The sequence below is a fragment of the Jaculus jaculus genome, chromosome 8 (genome assembly GCF_020740685.1).
Source record: "Jaculus jaculus isolate mJacJac1 chromosome 8, mJacJac1.mat.Y.cur, whole genome shotgun sequence".
NCBI lineage: Eukaryota > Metazoa > Chordata > Mammalia > Rodentia > Dipodidae > Jaculus > Jaculus jaculus.
Window position 1 is genome coordinate 57,112,177 of NC_059109.1, and position 21,212 is coordinate 57,133,388.

At 42.3% G+C, this 21,212-nt stretch overlaps 2 protein-coding genes across 2 annotated transcripts in view; both read right to left on the bottom strand.

The window, feature by feature from the left end:
- The window catches only part of Ganc (glucosidase alpha, neutral C), a 96,629-nt gene that overhangs the window by 59,481 nt on the left and 15,936 nt on the right, over window positions 1-21,212 (bottom strand). The window contains exons 4-6 of the mRNA XM_045157498.1: window positions 9,784-9,911; window positions 6,850-7,035; window positions 850-895 (exon numbers count right to left, since the gene is read on the bottom strand). Coding sequence (XP_045013433.1) covers window positions 850-895; window positions 6,850-7,035; window positions 9,784-9,911 — 360 coding nt within the window. The remainder of the gene's footprint in view (window positions 1-849; window positions 896-6,849; window positions 7,036-9,783; window positions 9,912-21,212) is intronic.
- Window positions 2,778-3,035, bottom strand: LOC101613816 (small nuclear ribonucleoprotein G-like). The gene has a single exon (XM_045157497.1). It carries the CDS (start codon window positions 3,027-3,029, stop codon window positions 2,799-2,801), a length of 231 nt encoding a protein of 76 aa, XP_045013432.1. The 5' UTR covers window positions 3,030-3,035; the 3' UTR covers window positions 2,778-2,798.

Consider the following 21,212-nt stretch of genomic DNA (forward strand, 5'->3'; position numbering starts at 1 on the left):
GACTAGCTGGCCAACGTGCTGCAGAGATACACCTGGCTCTGCACCCCCCACCCCCGCCAGCCCCAGTGCAAAATTTTAGGCATGTCCTGTTGTGCCCAGCTCTTTATGTGGGCATTGAGTATCAAATTCAGGTCCTCATGCTTATGTGGCAAGCACTTAACCAATTTAACAATTTCCTCAATCCCCACTTCCACTTTTTGACTGGCTGGTGCAGACCTAATACACTGGTTTCAGCTTTAACATTCTTTCCCTTAGTAGATCTTTCTAAATGGTTTCCTTTTTTTTTTTTTTTTTTTTGTCTTTCAAGGTAGGATCTCACTTTAGCCCAGGCTGACCTGGAATTCACTATGTAGTCTCAGGCTGGCCTCGAATTTGCAACGATCCTTCTACCTCTGCCTCCTAAGTGCTGGGATTAAAGGCGTGTGCAACCCAACCGGTTTTAAAGTGTTTTGTTGGTCAGGCCCCTGTGATGATCTATAGTACCCTAACAGGATAACCCAAACCCTAGAGTACTATAAAAGTCTATAATGCTCCTCATGCTTCTAATTATATAGTCAATGCCTTCCCAAGAGAATTTAATTTCCATGATACAGGTTTGGGATTTGTTTTATTCAAGGCTGATTCCCTTTGCCTGGCAAAAAGCAGGCCCTCAAGATGTATCTGCTTTCATAAGTAAATCCATGAATGAAAGAATAAGATGTTAGGATCAGTGAAAGAGAGGCGACTCCCCTTACATAGGAGCACATTGAACAAGTACCCTTCCATGGGGAGGAGCAGAATTCACTGCCTGGCGCATGTTGACGATGGTGGTAAAGAAGATGACAAAGGTAGCTGCCAAGTCTCAATTACCTGACAGGAGTCAGCTGACGCACTCTCCTCATTTCCTCCCGTAGCACTGTGGTAACACAGAATAAGTTATTTCATTTGATGGAAAGATTAAGAACATTTAAATGAATGAAAGATTTTCATTCCAACGTATTTGTTGTTTTTTGAGACAGAGTCTCACTTTTGCCCTGGCTGACCTGGAACTCTATAGTTCCAGGTTGATCTCAAATTTACAGTGATCCTCCAGGCATTTACAGGAGCAGTGGGGATCCAAACTCTGGTCCTCACACTTTCTCAGTAAGCACTTGATCCCCAGCCCAGATTACCATAGCTTTAAAAAAAATATTTTCCACAGAGAATGGGCGCACCAGGACCTCCTCCAGCTGCTGCAAATGAACTCCAGATACATGCACCACCTTGTGCATCTGGCTTATGTGGATCCTGGGGAACTGAACCTGGGTCCTTTGGCTTTGCAGGCAAGTGCCTTAACCACTAAGCCATCTCTCCAACCGTACTGTAGGTTTATAGTAAGTCCTGAGGTTAGCTAGTGTCAGTTCTACAACTTTGTTGTTATCCTTCAACACTGAGCTGGCTCTCTGGGTTTAGGGCCTCTCCAAATACCTTGAAAATCACTATGTTGATTTCCACAAAATAACTTGCCAACACTTTAACTGAAATGCCACTGGATCTATAGATCAAGTAGAGGAGAACTGACATTATATAATATTAATTCATCCTATCTTGAACATGGAATATTTTTCAATTTAAGCGGTTTTACTTGACTTTGTTTGAAATCTTTCATCAGAGTTTCATAGCTTTCTTCACATAGATTTTGTGCCTATGTTGCTAGATTTATACCCAAGTATTATGGGTAGGCTATGTAGCTCAGTGTTAGGCACTCATCTAGCATACATGAGACCCTCAATTCAATACCCACTATCACCAGCATAAAAAAAGGCAGAAGAAAATACTTAGAAGTATTTATAAAGATTTTTTGGTGGGAGGTTTCGAGGTGGGTCTCACTCTAACTCAGGCTGACCTGGAATTCACTATGTAGTCTCAGGCTGGCTTTGAACTCATATCGATCCTCCTACCTCGGTCTCCCAAGTAGTATTGGGATTAAAGGCATGTGCCACCATGCCTGGCAGAGAGAAAGAGAAAGAGAGGACATACCAGGGCCTCCAGCCACTGCAAACAAACTCCAAACACATGTGCCACTTCATGCACCTGGCTTTATGTGGGTACTGGGAAATCAAACTCAGGTCATTAGGCTTTATGGACAATCACTTTAACTGCTGAACCATCTATCTCTCCCACCCCCAATAAAGATTAAGAAAAAAATTTTAAATTATTTTACAAAAACTTTTTGGAATGTTTTATTTATTTATTTGCAAACAGAGAGATACAGACACACACTCACACAGAGAAAGATAGACACACACACACACACACACACACACAGAGGAAGAGAGAGAGAGAGAGAGAGAGAGAGAGAGCACAAACCAGGGCCTGTAGCCACCGCAAACGAACTCCAGATGCATACACCACTTTGTGCATCTGGCGTTACATGGGTGCTGGGGAACTGAATCTGGGTCATTAGGCTTTTCAGGCAAGCACCTTAACTGCTGAGCCATCTCTTCAGCCCCTTAATAAAGATTTTTAACTTCAAACTTGACTTGTTTATTGCTGCAAACAAACTAATTTCTATTGTTTCAAATTTATTTTTTTCCTCAACCTTTATTTATTTATTGTTTTTTTTCTCAATTTTTATTAACATTGTCCATGATTATAAAAAAAATTTATAGAGTTGTATTTTAGAAACTAGAATATGGTATATTTTATTGACTATCCCATGAATTTTTTTTTTACATTTTGCAAAAGGTTAATATAAAAATGTACATGACCTGATTTCACATCAATAGTAAAATAGGCCTTTTGAGAAGGGAGCATGAATTCCTCTGAAAAGCCACTGTTTAAACTCGTTCCAAAGCTTCCAACATGATGATGCCATTTCCTCGTATGACCCCCATCCCAATATTATTTTGCTGCCCGCTAGTTGCCCTTTCCACACATTCATCGATCACAAGATTCATGAAGGGATCGAATCCCCGCAGTATTCCTTGGACATGTCTGCCGCCATTTAATTTCAGCGAGAACTTCTTGTCCATAAATTTCTTCAGCTCGGGAGGGTGGGCCTTGCTCATGGCGGCTCATCCCTCCCATGAAATATTGAGAAGAATGTGCAAGGTACTGTTTATTGGAGGACTCTCTCTATATGTCAATTATAGCTAGGTGATTGATGGTGTTCTTGAGTCCAATTATGTCCTTGATGATTTTTGCCTGCTGGATGTATCCATATCTGGTTGGTGTAATTCATTTCATTTACACATAAGTGTAGTCAATTTAGAAAGATTGCCAAGATGTATTGGGTAAATGAGAGTGTTTTCCCTAAAAATCTAGGAAAAGCTGTTGGTTTTTCAGTTAATTTAGCTTTTTAACCTGTTGTTAAGACAAACTGATGCAAGCTCCTTACATGCCAAATATGGATCAGGAAGACCTTGACTTTTGCTTTTGTCTATGATGTGTGTATAGGTGGGCTAGAAAAGTTAAAAATTTTTTTCAACTAATCAAACCCAGAAGTTTTTCTTATGATTCTTTAGTTTTTGTCACAGTAATACAATTATAAAAATATTTTTCTGCTTTCTTCCACTTTTGTCTTTTTAAAAAACATTTTTATTTATTTGATTTATTCCAGAGATTGAGGCAGAGAGAGAGAGAGAGAGAGAGAGAGAAAGAATGGGCATGCCAGGGCCTCCAGCCATGGCAGATGAACTCCAGATGTATGTGCCACCTTGTACATCTGGCTTATGTGGGTACTGAGGAATTGAACCTGAGTCCTTAAGCTTTTAGGCAAGCATCTTAATCTCTACGCCATCTCTCCAGCCTCTACTTTTGTCTTTTTGTGTTTAATTTTTATTCATATGTAATTTGTTTTGTTAATGTTACGATGTTAGAATATAGATTAAATTTTTCCAGTAGGTTAATCTGATTTTCCCAACACAAATATGAATGTAAATGGTAGAAAGAAAGTAGAATAACCTCTATAGAAGGCAATTTAGTAACATCTATCAAAATTACAAATACAGCCAGGTCTGGTGGCACATGTCTTTAATCTCAGCACTCAGGAGGCAGTGGTGAGAGAATTGCCATGAATTCAAGGCCAGCCTGAAGACTACATAGTGAATTCCAGGTCAGCTTGGACTACAGTGAAACTCTACCTCAAAAAAAAAAAAAAAAAAAAAACAAATACAAAAATCATTTGCAGGTTTTCTCAAACCTCTTCTTGCCTCTCTGGGCAAGACCTCTGCCTATTCTCTTATATTATAGGCATAAGCTCCCTTTATTCTAATGCTTTCCCTCCTCATGTCCTGGGCTTAAGCTCTCTTTCTCTTAAAACTCTAAGCTACATAATAACATCTCTCTGAACCTTAAAGAATCATTTGATCAGAAACTATGCTTTTATGATTCTATTTTATGGACATACATGCACATATGCAAAATGATGAATATATAAGGTTATTCTTAAGTAATTAAGTACATAACAAGATTAAAAACAACATATTTGGGGGCTGGAAAGATAGCTCAGCTGTTAAGCAGCTTGTCTGCAAAGCCTCACATCAGGGTTCGATTCCTCAGTATCCATGTAAAGCCCACATGCTTGGGTTGGGGTGATTGCTCAGTGGTTAAGAGCACTTGCTGTATAAGCATGAGGACCTGGAAAAGCCTGGGACCGTTTACGTCCCAGAACCCACAGAAAAAGCTGGGCGTGGCCATGTCTGTCTGTACCAGTAATCCATAGGCTGGGGGTTGGGGTGGAGAGCAGATACTTGCTGGGACACTCTAACTGGAGGAAAGATAAAGCAATGTCAATGGCAGCTCCAGGTTGCGGGAGAGACCCTGTCTCAAGGAAGTATATGGATGAACAGTACAGGACACGCGCAGTTCTTCTCTAGCCTCCTCACCCACACCCACATAACATACCACTCTACACATACTTTACATAGTTCAGTCTGGCACTGCATAAACCAGGCATAGTGATGCCTGCCTATGATTCTAGCACTGGTGAGGTACAGGCAGGAGGATCAGAAGCTCAAAGTTATCCTTGACCACTTATCAAGTTTGAGGCCGGTGCTGGGATACATCAGACCCTGTCACAAAAAGGAGCAACAACAACAGCAATAAAAACAAAACAAAACAAAACTGCAAAACAACAATAAAACAAGCCTATCATTGGGGAATTGACTCAATGAATTGTGGTACAGCCACAAATGGAAAGCATATAGCTGCTTTAGAGAGATTAAGCCTGGCACGGTGGCACATGCCTGCAATCCCAGCAATCGGGAGGTAGACACTGGGGGATCAGGAGGAGTTTAAAGTCATTCTTTTCTACAGAGTGAGCTCGAGGCTGGCATAGGCTGGCTACATGGGTCTCAAAAGAAAATAAAAAGAAAGAAAGGTTAAAAACCATTACATCGTTAAAGGGAAAAATAAGGTATGGACTAATGTGAAAAAATGTCATCACCTTTGTGAGGAAAGGAAAAGACAAAGAATAGATATAAATTGTCTCTGAAATGATATGCAAAAAGCTGCCAACATTACCTGTAAGAGCAGGAACATGGAGCCCGGTGTGGTGGTGCACACCTTTAATCCAAGCACTCGGGAGGCAGAAAGGTAGGACTTTCCTCAAGCCCAGGCTGACCTGGACTATGGAGTCTCAGGCTGGCCTTGAACTCACAGCGATCCCCTACCTCTGCCTCCCAAGTGCTAGGATTAAAGGCATATGCTGCCACACCTGGCTTGGGATTTTAGGCATTTTAAGTGCTCCTCTTTTCATTCTTTTCTAATTTTCTCACAACAAGCACATGTTAGTTCTATGGTAAAATATTTTTTAATTCTATCATTTAAAATAAAAAGTTAGGGCTAGAGAGATGGCTTAGTGGTTAAGGTATTTGTCTGCGAAGCCAAAGGATCCTAGTTTGACTGTCCAGGACCCACGTAAGCCAGATGCACAAGGGGGCACATGCAACTGGAGTTCGTTTGCAGTGGCTAGAGGTCCTGGGGTGCTGTGGTGGTTTGATTCAGGTGTCCCCCATAAACTTAGGTGTTCTGAATGCTAGCTCCCCAGCTGATGGATATTTGGGAATTAATGCCTCCTGGAGTGAGTGTATTGTTGGGGGTGGGCTTATGGGCTTTATAGCCAGTTTCCCCATGCCAGTGTTTGGCACACCCTCCTGTTGCTGTGGTCCACCTTCTGTTGGCCAGGGGGTGATGTCCACCCTCTGCTCATGCCATTGTTTTCCCCTGCCATCGTGGAGCTTCCCCTTGAGCCTGTAAGCCAAAATAAATCTCTTTTTTCCCAGAAGCTGCTCTTGGTTGGGTGATTTCTACCAGCAATGCGAACCGGACTGCAACAGGTGCCTATTCTTTCTCTCTCTCTGCCTCTTTCTTTCTCTCAAATGAATAAATAATATGTATTTTAAAAAAGAAAGAAAGAAACAGGGTCTCAACTTACAGCTCAGGATAGCCGAGAATTCCCAGGCTGGCCTGGAACTCTTTTTTTTTTTAATGTTTATTTAGGAGAGCAAGAGAGTGAGCTAGTGAAAAAGGAGCAGAGAGAGAAAGAATGGCACACCAGGGCCTCTAGCCACTGAAAATGAACTCACAAAGCTTGCACCTTGTGCATCTGGTTTATGTGGGTACTGGGGAATTGAACCTGGGAGCTTGGCCATCACAGGCAAGCACCTTAATTGCTAAGCCATCTCTCCATCACTGGCCTGCAACTCTTGATCCTCCTCTTATCTCTGCCTCCTGAGTGCTGGGATTACAGACTGGTACCACCAAACCTGGCCCACATCTAGCTTAGGAAACCACTTTTCTATGATGATCCATTATCTGTATAGGCAACTGGTATTCACAATCAAATTTTGTTAGGGTCTTTATGGGTTAAGTAACATGTAAAAATACCTTTGCTTGTAAGGTGAGCTCTGTAGGTGCTCAAAGTATAACTGGCCCAGGGAGTTTATGCTCATTACGACCTCCTTCTCAGACACAAGGTCTATCATGAATGGATTTGCTGAGATGTGATACTTCAGATCCCCTTTTCCATCTGCCAGTATCAGGCTGCCTGTATCTCCTGAACATGAACTCAGCCTGGAGAATGAAACAGGAAGAGAAAAATAAATTGGTAACTTTACATGGTCCAGCACATTAATATTCCTGCCAAAAAGAATGGGTAGGGCTGCAGGGAGCCGTCATGAAGAGCATGGGCACAGAGAGCTTCAACTGAACATAATTCTTCATGCCGTGGGGAACAGTTACTCAACTTTTCTACAGCTGATTCTTTATCTGCAAAAGTACAAGTAATATAAGCAAAAAGTAAGTGAAATCATGCATGGAAACTCCTTGGTACAGTGCTTGACACATACTAAATGCTGATCATCACGACCATCATCACTTCTTTCTGTAAAGCCTACCGGCACTTTAGTGCACAGAATCTGCACATTCTTTTTCTTCCTGATTGTTGTAGCCACCTTCTCATTGCTGGGATAAAGCACCTGACCAAAAGCAGCTGATGGGAGGAAACTTCTTCTTTTACAGATTAAAAATATATTATTTATTTATTTATTTATTTGAGAGAGAGAATGGGCACACCAGGGCCTCCAGCCACTGCAAAGGAACTCCAGACACATGCACCCCCTTGTGCATCTGGCTTTGCAGGGAAACACCTTAACTGCTAAGTCATCTCTCCAGCCCAGGAGGAAGCTTCTGTTAAGTCTATATGAGTGGTAGGATCTGAATTGCATCAGAAACTCTAGCGTATTATAAAGGACTCTGGGAAATGGAGAAATGTGGTCTGAAACTTTTCAGTTACTTCAGCGGCTAAACGTCTTCTAGAAAGTGGTTGGAACTGAAGCAGAACAAAACTCATTATCCCCAGGGCTACAGAGATGGTTCAGTAGTTAAAGGCGCTTGTTTGCAAAGCCTAACATCCAGGTTTACTTCCCCAATGCCTACATAAAGCCAGATGCACAAAGTGGTATGCCCATTAGCGCTCGCTCTCTCCCTCCCTCTCTTCCTCTCCCTCTCTCTCTCTCTCTCTCTCCCTCCCCTCCCTCTTTCCCCCGAGTAAATAAATAATTAAAAAAAAAAAAACACCAAAACCCTCTTATCAGGGCTGGAGAGATGGCTTATCGGTTAAGGCACTTGCCTGTGTTCGATTCCCCAGGTCCCATGTAGCCAGATGCACATGGTGACACATGTGCAAAGGTCACGTGTGCGCACAGGTGGTGCAAGCATCTGGACTTTGACTGCAGTGGCTAGAGGCCCTCGTGCCCCAAATGTCTCTCTCTTTTATTAAAAAAAAAAAGCAAGTAATGGGTTGGAAGGGTGGCTTAGCTCTTAAGGCATTTGCCTGCAAAGCCAAAGGACCAGGTTCAATACCCCAGGACCCACCCGTTAGCCAGATGCATAAGGGGGCGCACACATCTGGAATTCGTTTGCAGTGGCTAAAGGCCCTGGCATGCCCATTCTCTCTCTCCCTCTTTCTCTGTCAAATAAATAAATAAATAAATATAAAAAATTAGTTTAGCTGGGCATGATGGCTCACGCCTTTAATCCCAGCACTTGAGAGGCAGAGGTAGGAGGATTGCCATGAGTTTGAGGCCACCCTGAGATTACATAGTGACTTCCAGGTCATCCTGGGCCAGAGTGAGAGAGGGAGAAGGAGAGAGGGAGAGGGAGAGAGGGGGAGAGAGAGAGAGAGAGAGAAGGAGAGAAGGAGAGAGAGAGAGAGAGAAGGAGAGAGGAAGAGAGAGAGAGAGAGAGAGGGAGAGGGAGAGAGAGAGAGAGAGAAGGAGAGAGAGTGAGAGAAGGAGAGAGAGAGAGAGAGAGAAGGAGAGAGAGAGAGAGAAGGAGAGAGAGAGAGAGAGAGAAGGAGAGAGAGAGGGAGAGAGAGAGAGAAGGAGAGAGAGAGAATGAGAGAGAGAAATTGTACTCCTGGGCTTGAGAAATGGCTTAGTGGTTAAGGTGCTCGCCTGTGAAGCCTGAGGATCCAGGTTCAATTCCCCAGGACCCATGTGAGCCAGATGCACAAGGTGGTGCATGTGTCTAGAGTTCCTTTGCAGTGGTTGGAGACTCTGGTGTACCCATTCTCTGTCTCTTTCTCTCCTCCCCACACTCTCTCCAAAAATTAAATTAAGGGGCTGGAGAGATGGCTTAGCAGTTAAGCGCTTGCCTGTGAAGCCTAAGGACCCCGGTTTGAGGCTCAGTTCCCCAGGTCCCACGTTAGCCAGATGCACAAGGGGGCGCACATGCGTCTGGAGTTCGTTTGCAGTGGCTGGAAGCCCTGGTGCACCCATTCTCTCTCTTTCCCTCTTTCTCTCTGTGTCTGTAGCTCTCAAATAAATAAATAAATAATGAACAAAAAAATTAAATTAAAAAACATTTTTTTAAAAGAGGGCTGGGGCTGGAGAGTTTGCTTAGTGATTCAGGCATTTGCCTGTGAAGCCTAATGACCCAGGTTCAATTCTCCAGGTCCCATGTAAGTCAGATGTACAAGGTGCACATCCATCTGGAATTCATTTACAGAGGCTGGAGACCCTGGCGCACCTATCTTCTCTCTCTCTCTCTCTCTGTCTCTAATAAGTAAATTAGAAAATTAAAAAAAAAAAAAGAGGGCTGGAGAGATGCCTCAGTGGATAAGGCACTTACCTGCAAAGCCTAATGACCCAGGTTAGATTCTCTAGGACCCATGTAAAGCCAGATGCAGAAAGTGGTGCATGCATCTGGAATTTGCAACGGCCAGAGGCCCTGGCACACCCATTCTCCCTTTCTCTCTCTCTCATTGCAAATAAATAAATAAATAAATAAAAAAGAAAGAAATTGCACTCCTTGGCTTACCTTACAGTATTTAGCTTGCTGGTGATGACATCAAGAACTTCATACCTGGGTTTCAATGGAGTTTCTTCATTGATTTTGAGCCTGAATATGTTTCTTTCTATACTATAAACTTCAACCAGGAGAGGAATCTGGGAACATATAGATGATATTAGCTTCAATAGGTTACAATGATAATCTGTTCTAAAAGCCAAATTTTAGAAAGTATTTAAATTATTATAGGCCATAAATATTGGAAAATTAGTAAGAATAAGCTCCCAAAAAGGGCTGTAGAAATGGCTTAGCAGTTAAGGCACTTGTTTGTGAAGCCTAAGGCCCAGGTTTAATTCCCCAGGACCTACATAAGCCAGATGCACAAGGTGGCCCATGAGTCTGGAGTTTGTTTACAGTGACTGGAGGCTCTGCTGTGTCCATTTTCTATCTGCCTGTTTTGCTATCTCTCTCTCTCCCTCTCAAATACATAAATAAATAAACTTAAAAAAAAAGAATAAAGCTGGGCGTGGTGGCGCACGCCTTTAATCCCAGCACTCGGGAGGCAGAGGTAGGAGGATCTCCGAGAGTTCGAGGCCACCCTGAGACTGCATAGTGAATTCCAGGACAGCCTGAGCCAGAGTGAGACCCTACCTTGAAAAACCAAAAAAAAAAAAAAAAAGAAAAAAAGAAAAAAAGAAAAAAAGAATAAGCTCCCCAATCTATGCATGTGCACCCTGGTCTAGTGCAAATTTTTCATGAAGCATGACGCCAAGTTTTAGTGACAAATGGAAGCCCACGCTGCCATTATGTCTGCTATCATGCAGGCTTAGCTGGGTAGGCTGTGTGGTATGAGCAGGAGACACACCTAGTGAAAACAAGAGAGAGGAAGCCCGGGGAACACTGAACAGTGCCAGAAAAGTGATGCCACTGGAAACTCACCTCTTAAGAGCTGAGAGGCTGGAGAGGTGGCTTAGTGATTATAACAACCCAGGTTCAATTCCCCAGGACCCACATAAGCCAGATGCATAAGGTGGTACATGTGTCTGGAGTTCACTTGCAGTGGCTAGAGCTCCTGGCACACCCCTTCTCTCTCACTTTCTCTATTTGCCACTTTCTCTGTCTCTCTCTCAAATAAATAAAAATAAAATATTTGAAGCCGGGCGTGGTGGCGCACGCCTTTAATCCCAGCACTCGGGAGGCAGAGGTAGGAGGATCGCCGTGAGTTCAAGGCCACCCTGAGACTACAGAGTTAATTCCAGGTCAGCCTGGACCAGAGTGAGACCCTACCTCGAAAAACCAAAAAAAAAAAAAAATAAATAAATAAAATAAAATAAAATATTTGAAAAGAGAATACAGGAGAGTGTCAAGGTGCTTCATCAGTAACACCATCGAATGACTAGGAGCTAGTGCTGTAGTTTCCGATACTTTCATAGACAGTCTACAACAGAATGAAGTCATAGTCGCGATCATACTGTAACTACCTGCCTACTATTTGTGTTTGCCTATCTGAATTGTTTCAAAGGTGCCAACAGAATCTCAACATTTGAAAAACGTCCAAATACAAATAGAGCTGAAACTCAGCGAGATTATAGATTTTCTACATGGTTACACATGGGTTTTCATTGCTCTCTTAAATTTGGCTATTCTTTATTTGACACTTAATATTATGACCATAAGCTCTTAGGGAGATTGCACTTTAGAGGGGGCAAAAATTGACAAACAGAAGTTTGTGTTAAGTGTCAAGATAAAAGGGAAAATACAGCAGTAGGAAAGAAGAAGGAAGGATGACTATTAATGGTAAGTGTAAGGCAAGAGGTTCTGGGACCTTTCTCCAGGAGGGGAGGCATTTAGAACAGGGCCTATAAGGAATTAGCAGTAAAGGGCAAGGACAGCCTAAAGAGAGGGCACATAGATTGCTTGTAGATAATTAACAAATTGCACTTGGTTTGTACTCAGAATTGTCCAGTTTTTAGTTAAAAAAAAAAAAAATCCTTCTCAAGCCGAGCGTGGTGGCACATGCCTTTAATCCCAGTACTCAGGAGGCAGAAGTCAGAGGATCACCATGAGTTCAAGGCCACCCTAAGACTCCATAGTGAATTCCAGGCCAGCCTGGGCTAGAGTGAAATCCTACCTTCAAAAACCAAAAAACAAAACAAAATAAAAATGTTCTCTTTAAAAAGAAACCCTTGGGACCTCATGAAATTGCAAAGATTTTGCACTACAAAGGACACAGTGAAAAAAGCAAAGAGGTAACCTACAGCATGGGAAAAAGTCTTCGCCAGCTACATATCTGATAGAGGATTACGATCTAGGATATACAAAGAACTCAAAAAGTTAAATAATAAGGAAGCAAACAAGCCAATCAAAATATGGACTATGGAGCTAAATAGAGCATTCTCAAAGGAAGAAATACAAATGGCATATAAGCATCTAAAAAAATGTTCTATGTCACTAGTCATCAGGGAAATGCAGATTAAAACTACATTGAGATTCCATCTCACTCCTGTCAGATTGGCCACCATCATGAAAACAAATGATCATAAATGTTGGCGGGGATGTGGAAAAAGAGGAACCCTTCTACATTGCTGGTGGGAATGCAATCTGGTCCAGCCATTGTGGAAATCATTGTGGAGGTTCCTAAAACAGCTAAAGATTGATCTTCCATATGGCCCAGCTATAGCACTCCTAGGCATATATCCAAAGGACTCATCTCATTTCCTTAGAAGTACGTGCTCAACCATGTTTATTGCTGCTCAATTTATAATAGCTGGGAAATGGAACCAGCCTAGATGTCCCTCAACAGATGAGTGGATAATGAAGGTGTGGCACATTTATACATTTATTTATACTCAGCGGTAAAGAAAAATGAAGTTATGAAATTTGCAGAAAAATGGATGGATCTAGAAAGGATTATACTAAGTGAGGTAACCCAGGCCCAGAAAGCCAAGCGCCACATGTTCTCCCTCATATGTGGATCCTAGCTACAGATGATTGAGCTTCTGCGTGAGAAGGAAAATACTTAGTAGCAAAGGCCAGTAAGTTAAAAAGGAGCTATAAAGGGAAGAGAAAGGAAGGGAGGAGGGTACTTAATAGGTTGGTATTATATATATGTAAGTACAATGATTTAGATGGGGAGGTAATATGGTAGAGAATGGAATTTCAAAGGGGAAAGTGTGGGGGAGAGGTATTACCATGGGATATTTTTTATAATTATGGAAAATGTTAATGAAAATTGTGAAAATAAATTAAATTAAATTAAATTTTAAAAAAAGAAACCCTTGGGTTGGAGAGATGGCTTAGCGGTAAAGACATTTGCCTGCAAAGCCAAAGGACCCAGGTTCCTCAGGACCCATGTTAGCCAGATACACATGGTGGCACATGTGTCTGGAGTTCACTTGCAGTGTCTGGAGGCCCTGACGTGCCTATTCTCTCTCTCTCTTCCTCTGCTTGCAAATAAATAAATAAAATATTTTTTAAACCCTCAAGTTTTAAAAACCAAAGATAACAGGGGAATGGGGAGATGGTTCAACAGTTAAAAGTGCTTGCTTGTTGGGATAAAAAGAAAAAAAAAAATTTTTTTTAAAGTGCTTGCTTGAAAAGCCCGCTGGCTCCAATTCAGTGAAATAAAGCATAAAGCAGGATGCTAAAAGCAGTATTGGGCTGGAGAGATGGCTTAGTGGGTAAGGTACATGCTTGTGAAGCCTAAGGATCCAGGTTCAATTTTCCAGGTCCCATGTAAGCCAGATATACATGGTGGCGCATGTATCTGGAGTTCATTTGCATTGGCTGGAGGCCCTGGTGTGCCCATTCTCACTCAGTCTATATCTCTCTTTCTCCAATAATAAATAAATAAAAACAAATTTAATAAAAAAGCAGTGTATACCTCTGGTGTTTATTTGTAACTGCAAGAGACCCAGGTAGTCTGGGGTTCATTTTCAATGGCTAAAGGCCCTGGTATGCCTATCTCTCTCTCTCTTTCTCTCTCCCTCCCTCTCTCTCTCTCTCTCTCTTTCCCCCTCTCCCTCCCCCTTTCTCTGTCAAATAAATAAATAAAAATAAAGGTGTGTGCTACTTTGCCCAGGACGAATATATATATTAGTAGCAAATGTATATATATATATATATATATATATATATACATTGTTTTGTTTTGTTTTGTTTTGAGGTAGGGTCTTACTCTAACTGAGGCTGACCTGTAATTCACTATGTAGCCTCAGGGTGTCTTTGAACGCATGGCAATTCTCCTGCTTCTGTCTCCCAAGTGCTGGTATTAAAGGTATGTGCCACCACGCCCAGCCTTAAAGACTAATTTTTATTTATTTTTGCTGTGTGCAGCATCTGTGTGTGTGTGTGTGTAGTGTGTGTGATGGAAGGTATGATATGTGGTGTATGCACGTGTGTGTGCATGTGCACTCGTTTCATGCATATACGTGTGAAAGCCAGAGGAGAATGTTGGGCACCTGCCTCTATTGCTCAACTCTATCTCCCCTACCCCACTCCCATGAGTGGCCACACTCAACTTTCTACACAGGTTCTGAAAATCAAACTCCAGTGGTCTCAGGCCCCTTTCAGACCCTCATGCTTAAGTGGTAGGCAGTTTTAATTGCTGATCACTATAAAATATATTTATTATTTATTTATTTGAGAGCGACAGACAGACAGAGGCAGATAGATAGAGAATGGGTGTGCCAGGGACTCCAGCCACTGCAAACGAACTCTAGACACATGTGCCCCTTTGTGCATCTGGCTTATGTGGGTTCTGGGGAATCGACCCAAGGTCCTTTGGCTTTTCAGACAAATGCCCTAACCGCTAAGCCATCTCTCCAGCCACCCCCCAAACTCCAGATATATGCAACACTTTGTGCATCTGGCTTATGTGGGTCCTGGGGAATTGAGCCTCAAACCAGGGTCCTTAGGCTTCACAGGCAAGCACTTAACCACTAAGACATCTCTCCAGCCCTTGTTTCATTTTTAAAATTTATTTATTTGAGAGAGAAAGAGAGAGGCAGATAGATGGAGAGAATGGGTGCAGCAGCCAAACTCCAGACACATGTGCCACCTTGTGCATCTGGCTTACAGTGGGTACAGGGGAATTGAACCTGGGTCCTTCGGTTTTCCAGGCAAGTGCCTTAACCACTAAGCAATCTTTCTAGTCCTTGTTTCACTTTTTTAAAAAGTTTTTATTTTATTTATTTATTGAGAGAGAGAGAATGGGCATGCCAGGGCCTCCATCTGCTGCAAACGAACTCTAGACACATGCACCACCTTGTGCATCTAGCTTACATGGGTCCTGGAGAATTGAACCGAGGTCCTTTGGCTTTGCAAGCAAGCATCTTAACTGCTAAACCATCTCTCCAGCCCTTGCTTCACTTTTTATACCTGGCTCATATGGGTGGCTTGGGAACCAAACTTGGACCATCAGGCTTTACAAGCAAGTGCCTTTAACCCCCAAACTATCTTCCCAGGCCCCCATCTTATGTATTTCTTTTCTTTTAAGGTAGGGTCTCACTCTAGCTCAGACTGACCTGGAAATCACTATGTAATCTCAGGCTGGCCTCAAATTTATGGTAACCCTCCTACTTCTGCCTCTTGAGTACTGGGATTAAAGGTGTGCACCACCATGCCCAGTCTATATTTTCTATCTGCTTAATTTTAAATTCTATTTTATTCTACTATCAGCACAGTAAGACATCCTGTTAAGTACAGGTACTTGGGTTGAAGACAGTCAGGAAGTGACTCAGACACTCCACCCTCAAGCCTCCTCTTCTCCCTGCATTGAGCCCTGAGGTAAGTCCACTGAAAGAAACCTCAAGGTTCTGTGGATAGCAATTTAAAATTCATAAATTGAGGACTGGAGGGATGGCTTAGTGGTTAAGAGGCTAGCCTGCAAAGCCAAAGGACCCAGGTTCAACTTCCCAGGACCCACATAAGCACAAGGTGGTGCATGCTTCTGGAGTTTGTTTGGAGCAACTGAAAACTCTGGTGCATTATTTCTTAAATAAGTAACACAGGACTGGAGAAATGGCTTAGCAGTTAAGGCTCTTGCTGGCAAAGCCAAAGGACTCAGGTTCAAATCCCCAGTACCCATATAAGCCAGATGCAGAAGGTGGCACATGCATCTGGAGTTTGTTTGCAGTGGCTATAGGCCTTAGTGTGCCCATTCTATCCACTTCTCTCTCTCTCTTCTTAAATAAACAAATATAATATATATATATATTAATCTTACTATATGTATATATTATATATATATAATAAGATAAAATGAATAAATAAAATTTTATTTAAAAATAAAATATAGGTGCTGGAGAGATTGCTTAGTGGTTAAATACTTGCCTGTGAAGCCTAAGGATCCCGGTTCGAGGCTCGAGTCCCCAGGACCCACGTAAGCCAGATGCACAAGGGGACGCACACATCTGGAGTTCGTTTGCAGTGGCTGGAGGCCCTGGCGCGCCCATTCTCTCTCTCTCTCTTTGCCTGCCTCTCTGTCATTCTCAAATAAATAAAAATATTTTAAAAATATATAATTCTCTTTTTCTCTTTCTTGCTCTCTCTCTGTCTCTCGCTCTCTCAAATAAATAAATAAATAAATAAATAAATAAATAAATAAATAAAACTTACAAAAATATATAAAAGATGGAGCCAGACACTGCAAGCCTTATATTCTGCCAGCCAGGCCAAATGATCCGATGGGTGCAAAAGTGCCACATCTGTCATGGTGGAAACCAACTGCCCTCTAATTGGACTGGAGGCCTGTTCCATGGGAGGGAATACATCCCTGCTACTGAAAACCTAAAACAGGGGTAGTAATGAGCCCTAGGGGTACACCATCTGCTGATGTCTGGATAAATGTATATACTATGCTCATCAAACTGCCCAATAAGCACTTCTCTTAATGTTCATATTTATATATTAATGCTACTCTCACTTTTGGTAGAAAAGCTTCTCTTTTCTGGTGGCAGTGACCTTGGGATGACTCAGAAGGTATCATAGTGCTGGAAAGAAGTGACAGGTACACTCAGCACTGCAATATCTCTATCACACCTTCCAAGGCTCAGGGTCAATTGTGGAAGAGGTGGTGGAAAGGATGTAAGAGCCAAAGGAAGGATAGGACTCCTTACAACGTGCCCCTCCAGACACAAAATGGCCTGGATATCCATGACCTCACAGTGCCTGACCCTACCTACATAAGACCATCATAATAGAAGGTCATGGCATCAAAATAAAAGAGACTGATTGAGAGGAGGAGTAGATATGATGGAGAATGGACTTCCAAAGGGGAAAGTGGAAGGAGGGAGAGCATTACCATGGGATGTTGTTTATAATCACGGAAGTTGTTAATAAAAAAATAATAATAAAAAGACACAGCAAGCCGGGCGTGGTGGCACATGCTTTTAATTCCAGCACTCAGGAGGCAGAGGTAGGAGGATTGCCGTGAGTTTGAGGCTACCTTGAGACTCCATATTGAATTCCAGGTCAGCCTGGGCTAGAGCGAGACCCTACCTCGAAAAAAAAAAAAAAAAAGATGGAGCCAGGAGTGGTGGTGAATGCCTTTAATCCCAGCACTCAGGAAGCAGAGGTAGGAGGATCACTATGAGTTCGAGGCCACCCTGAGACTACATAGTGAATTTCAGGCCAGCCTGGGCTACAGTGAAACCCTACCTTGAAAAACCAGAAAAAAAGAAACAAATGTCTGGTGTCTGCTTGCAATGGTAACAAATACTAGTGAGGCCCTGTCCCCACATGCAAATAATAAAAATTTAAAAATTAAGAAACATAAAAAGTCTGCTTATGTCCACTTGCACAGAGAAGAGGATAAATCCTCAGAGAGAGGATATGTTTAGAATGTATTTTTTAAAATATTTTATTTTTGCAAGCAGAGATAGGAGACAGAGAATGGGAGTAAGAGCCTCTAAGCACTGCAAATGAAGTCCAGATGCATGTGCCACTTTGTGCATCTGACTTTACATGGGCAATAGGGAATCAACTAGGGTTGTAAAGCTTTGCAGGCAACTCCCTTAAGTGCTAAGCCATCTCTCCAGCCATGGAAATTCTTTTTAGAAGTCTCTACTTTTTATTATTATTATTTTTTGAGGTAAGGTCTTGCTCTAGCCCAGGCTGACCTGGAATTCACTATGTAGTCTCAGGGTGGCATTGAACTCTTGGTGATCCTCCTACTTCTGCCTCCTGAGTGCTGGGTAAAGGTGTGCCCTACCACGCCTGGCTAGTTTTTGTTTTTTTTTTAAGTATTTATTTATTTATTTGCAAGCAGAGAGAGAGAGATAGAGAGAAGAAAGACAGAGTGAATATGAGTGCCAGGGCCTTCAGAAGCTCCAAACAAACTTCAAGTGCATGCGACACTTTGTGCATCTGGCTTTATATAAGTGGGTGCTGGGGATCCGAACCTGGGTTGTTAGGCTTTGCAGATAAGCTCCTTAACTGCTACGCCATCTCTCCAGCCCTTCTACTTAGTTTTTCACATATATTTACCCATGAGTATACATGTTTATGAAAGAGACCATAAGTTTCATTTCTCTAACTTCTGTTACACTCAAGAAAAACATAAAACTAAGTAGCTAAGCATTCATAAATCTAGTTTTTCTTTATGATCACATGGGCATAAATATGACTTTTTTATAGTTTTTCAAGGTAGGGTCTCACTCTAGCCCAGGCTGATCTGGAATTCATTATGTAGTCTCAGGGTGGCCTTGAACTCATGGCAATCTTCCTATTTCTGCCTCCCCCGTGCTGGGATTAAAGATGTGTGCCACCACTCCTGGTTAAGTATGACACTTTATAAAAATCATGATGGTAGAAACAGCTTTATATATTCAAGTAGATGATTGATATAACTATATTAATATTTTATCTACCTAAAACGAGAATCACCACTACCAGAGACTAACCAGGTTAAGAGAGCAGTTCTAGAATGCATATGTCAATGGCAGTGGGTTTACCTATCAACTCCTTTTGATGGGTCCACCTTGTTTCTCCTCTGGCACCAGGTTTCTGCACTATGTTCTACTGGACTGGAAGAATGAAGGACTCTGTCAGCTATTGACCAAGACCTCCCACAAGTGACCGAAAGACCTAAGCACTCATTAAATGGTTATAGGGCACTAATTGCCCCTTGCAGAGCTGGGAGACATAAAAGAGCAGTCCAGTTCTTCCTAAGGGTACGTGGGTAGCAGTTAAGCACTGCTAAATAATGTTTAGGATACTAATGTTAATGACAGGCCTTTCTGGTAAGCATCTTTTAGGGCTCTTCCTATAAATAAGTCAAGCTGTTGGGGGTCCCACATTTTGACTTTTTGATTGACTACGGTCAGAATCTTTCCTTGTGCCCAACTGCTCTGACCCATTTACTGAGCTTTCCCTCTTTTGGCACCTGTCATGCCACACTAGCTGCCTTAAACAATTCATGCAAGGCCTTAAAGAAACTCCACGAGCTGCAAGGAATACTGCAAGCAAAGTGCTACTGAGTTCACCAATTTCCATTTCCACAAGGCCTTTCTCCAGCCCGCACTGGTGTGGAAACCTTCATGTAAGCCCTGGCAAGCTTTGGTGACCACTAGATAGATGTCCTGCATCTCTCAAGGGGCCTACCCCTGGCTGCTCTGGACCTTGTAAAAGCAGTCCTCAGTTAGGTCAGGGAGAGGCAGAGCGCCTCCAGTAAAGACTCAGCAAAAATCCTGAGCCTGGGCTTTTATAGGACCTGTGATCAGTGGAAATGGAAACTGTGCTATGATTGGTGGAATTACATTATGAGCATCAGGGTGTAACACTCCTTTCCTAGCTATATAATCAGGTACTTGCACTTATTTACTTTTATTTATTTATTTATTTTGGGTTTTTTTTTTTTGCGAGGTAAGGTCTCAGGCCCAGGCTGACCTGGAATTAACTGTAATCTCAGGGTGGCCTCAAACTGGTGATCCTCCTACCTCTGCTTCCTGAATGATTAAAGGCATGCGCCACCATGCCAGGCTATTTTTATTTGTTTATTTATTTATGTATTTTGAGGTAGGGTCTAACTCTAGCCCAGGCTGGCCTGGAATTTACTATGTATTCTCAGGGTGGCCTCGAACTCATGGTGATCTTCCTACCTCTACCTCCTGAGTACTGGGATTAAAGGTGTGTGCCACCACGCCCAGCTTCACTTATTTATTTTTATTTTAAAAAATATATTTTTGCCAAAAGCATGGGAATAGCCTTACATGGTCAGAGTAAGATGTTCTGTGATCTGATCCCAGACTGCTAAAGCCTCCTGTTTCTGACGCTTGTAGGTAAACACAATGGAAACCTTTCTTTCTTCCTTCCTTCCTTTCTTTCTTTCTTTCTTTTTTTTTTTTTCCTGAGGCAAGGTCTCACTCTAGCTCAGGCTGACCTGGAATTCACTATGTAGTCTCAAGGTGGCCTTGAACTCATGGCAATCCTCCTACCTCTGCCTCCCAAGTGCTGGGATTAAAAGCATGTGCCACCATGCCTGGCACAATATTTCTTTTGATGAGATTGTCAACACTGCCCAACAGATGTGCCACTGGTCTTTGGACAGAGAACTTTCTGGAACTATCAAAGAGATCCTGGGCATTTCAGTCTGTGGGGTGCAATGTGGATGGCTACCACCCGTGTGATATCATAGATGACATGAACAGTGGTGCAGTGGAACACTCACCTAGCTAAGAAGCATAAGAAAGTATTCCAATACAAGATGATGAGAAAGAAAAAAAATTTTAAAAATTTATCTGAGGGGCTGGAGAGATGACTCAGTGGTTAAGGTGCTTGCTTACAAAGACTAATGATCTGGGTTTGATTCCTTAGTATTCAGGCAAAGCTGGATGCACAAAGTAGTGCATGCATCTGGAGTTTGTTTGCAGTGGCTAGAGGACCTGGCATGCCCAATTCTGTCTGTCTATCCCTATTCTCTCTCTCTCTCTCTCTGCAAATAAATAAGTAAATAAAAATCACAATAAAATATATATATATATAAATAGTTTTGTTTTTGAGGCAGGGTCTCACTCTAGCTCAGGCTGACCTGGAATTCACTATGATGTCTCAGGGTGGCCTTGAACTCATGGCAAGCTTCCAACCTCCACCTTCTAAGTGTTGGGATTAAAGGTATATGCTATCACACCTGGCTTCTCAAAAAGATTTTTGAGAGTAAGACAGAGAGAAAGAGGCAGACAGAAAGAGAGTGTGTATGTGCATACCAGGGCTTCTTGCCACTGTAAATGAACTCCAGACCCATGTACCACTTTGTGCATCTGACTTTACAAGGGTACTTGGGGACTTGTCCTGGACCATCACGCTTTACAAACAAGCACCTCTAACAACTGAGCCATTTCTCCACCCTTAATTTTGCTTTTTGAGACAGGGTCTCATGCAGCCCAGGCTGACCCTGTACTCACTATGTACCTGAGGATGACTTTGAACTCATGATCCTCTTATGTCTTAAATGCTGGGAT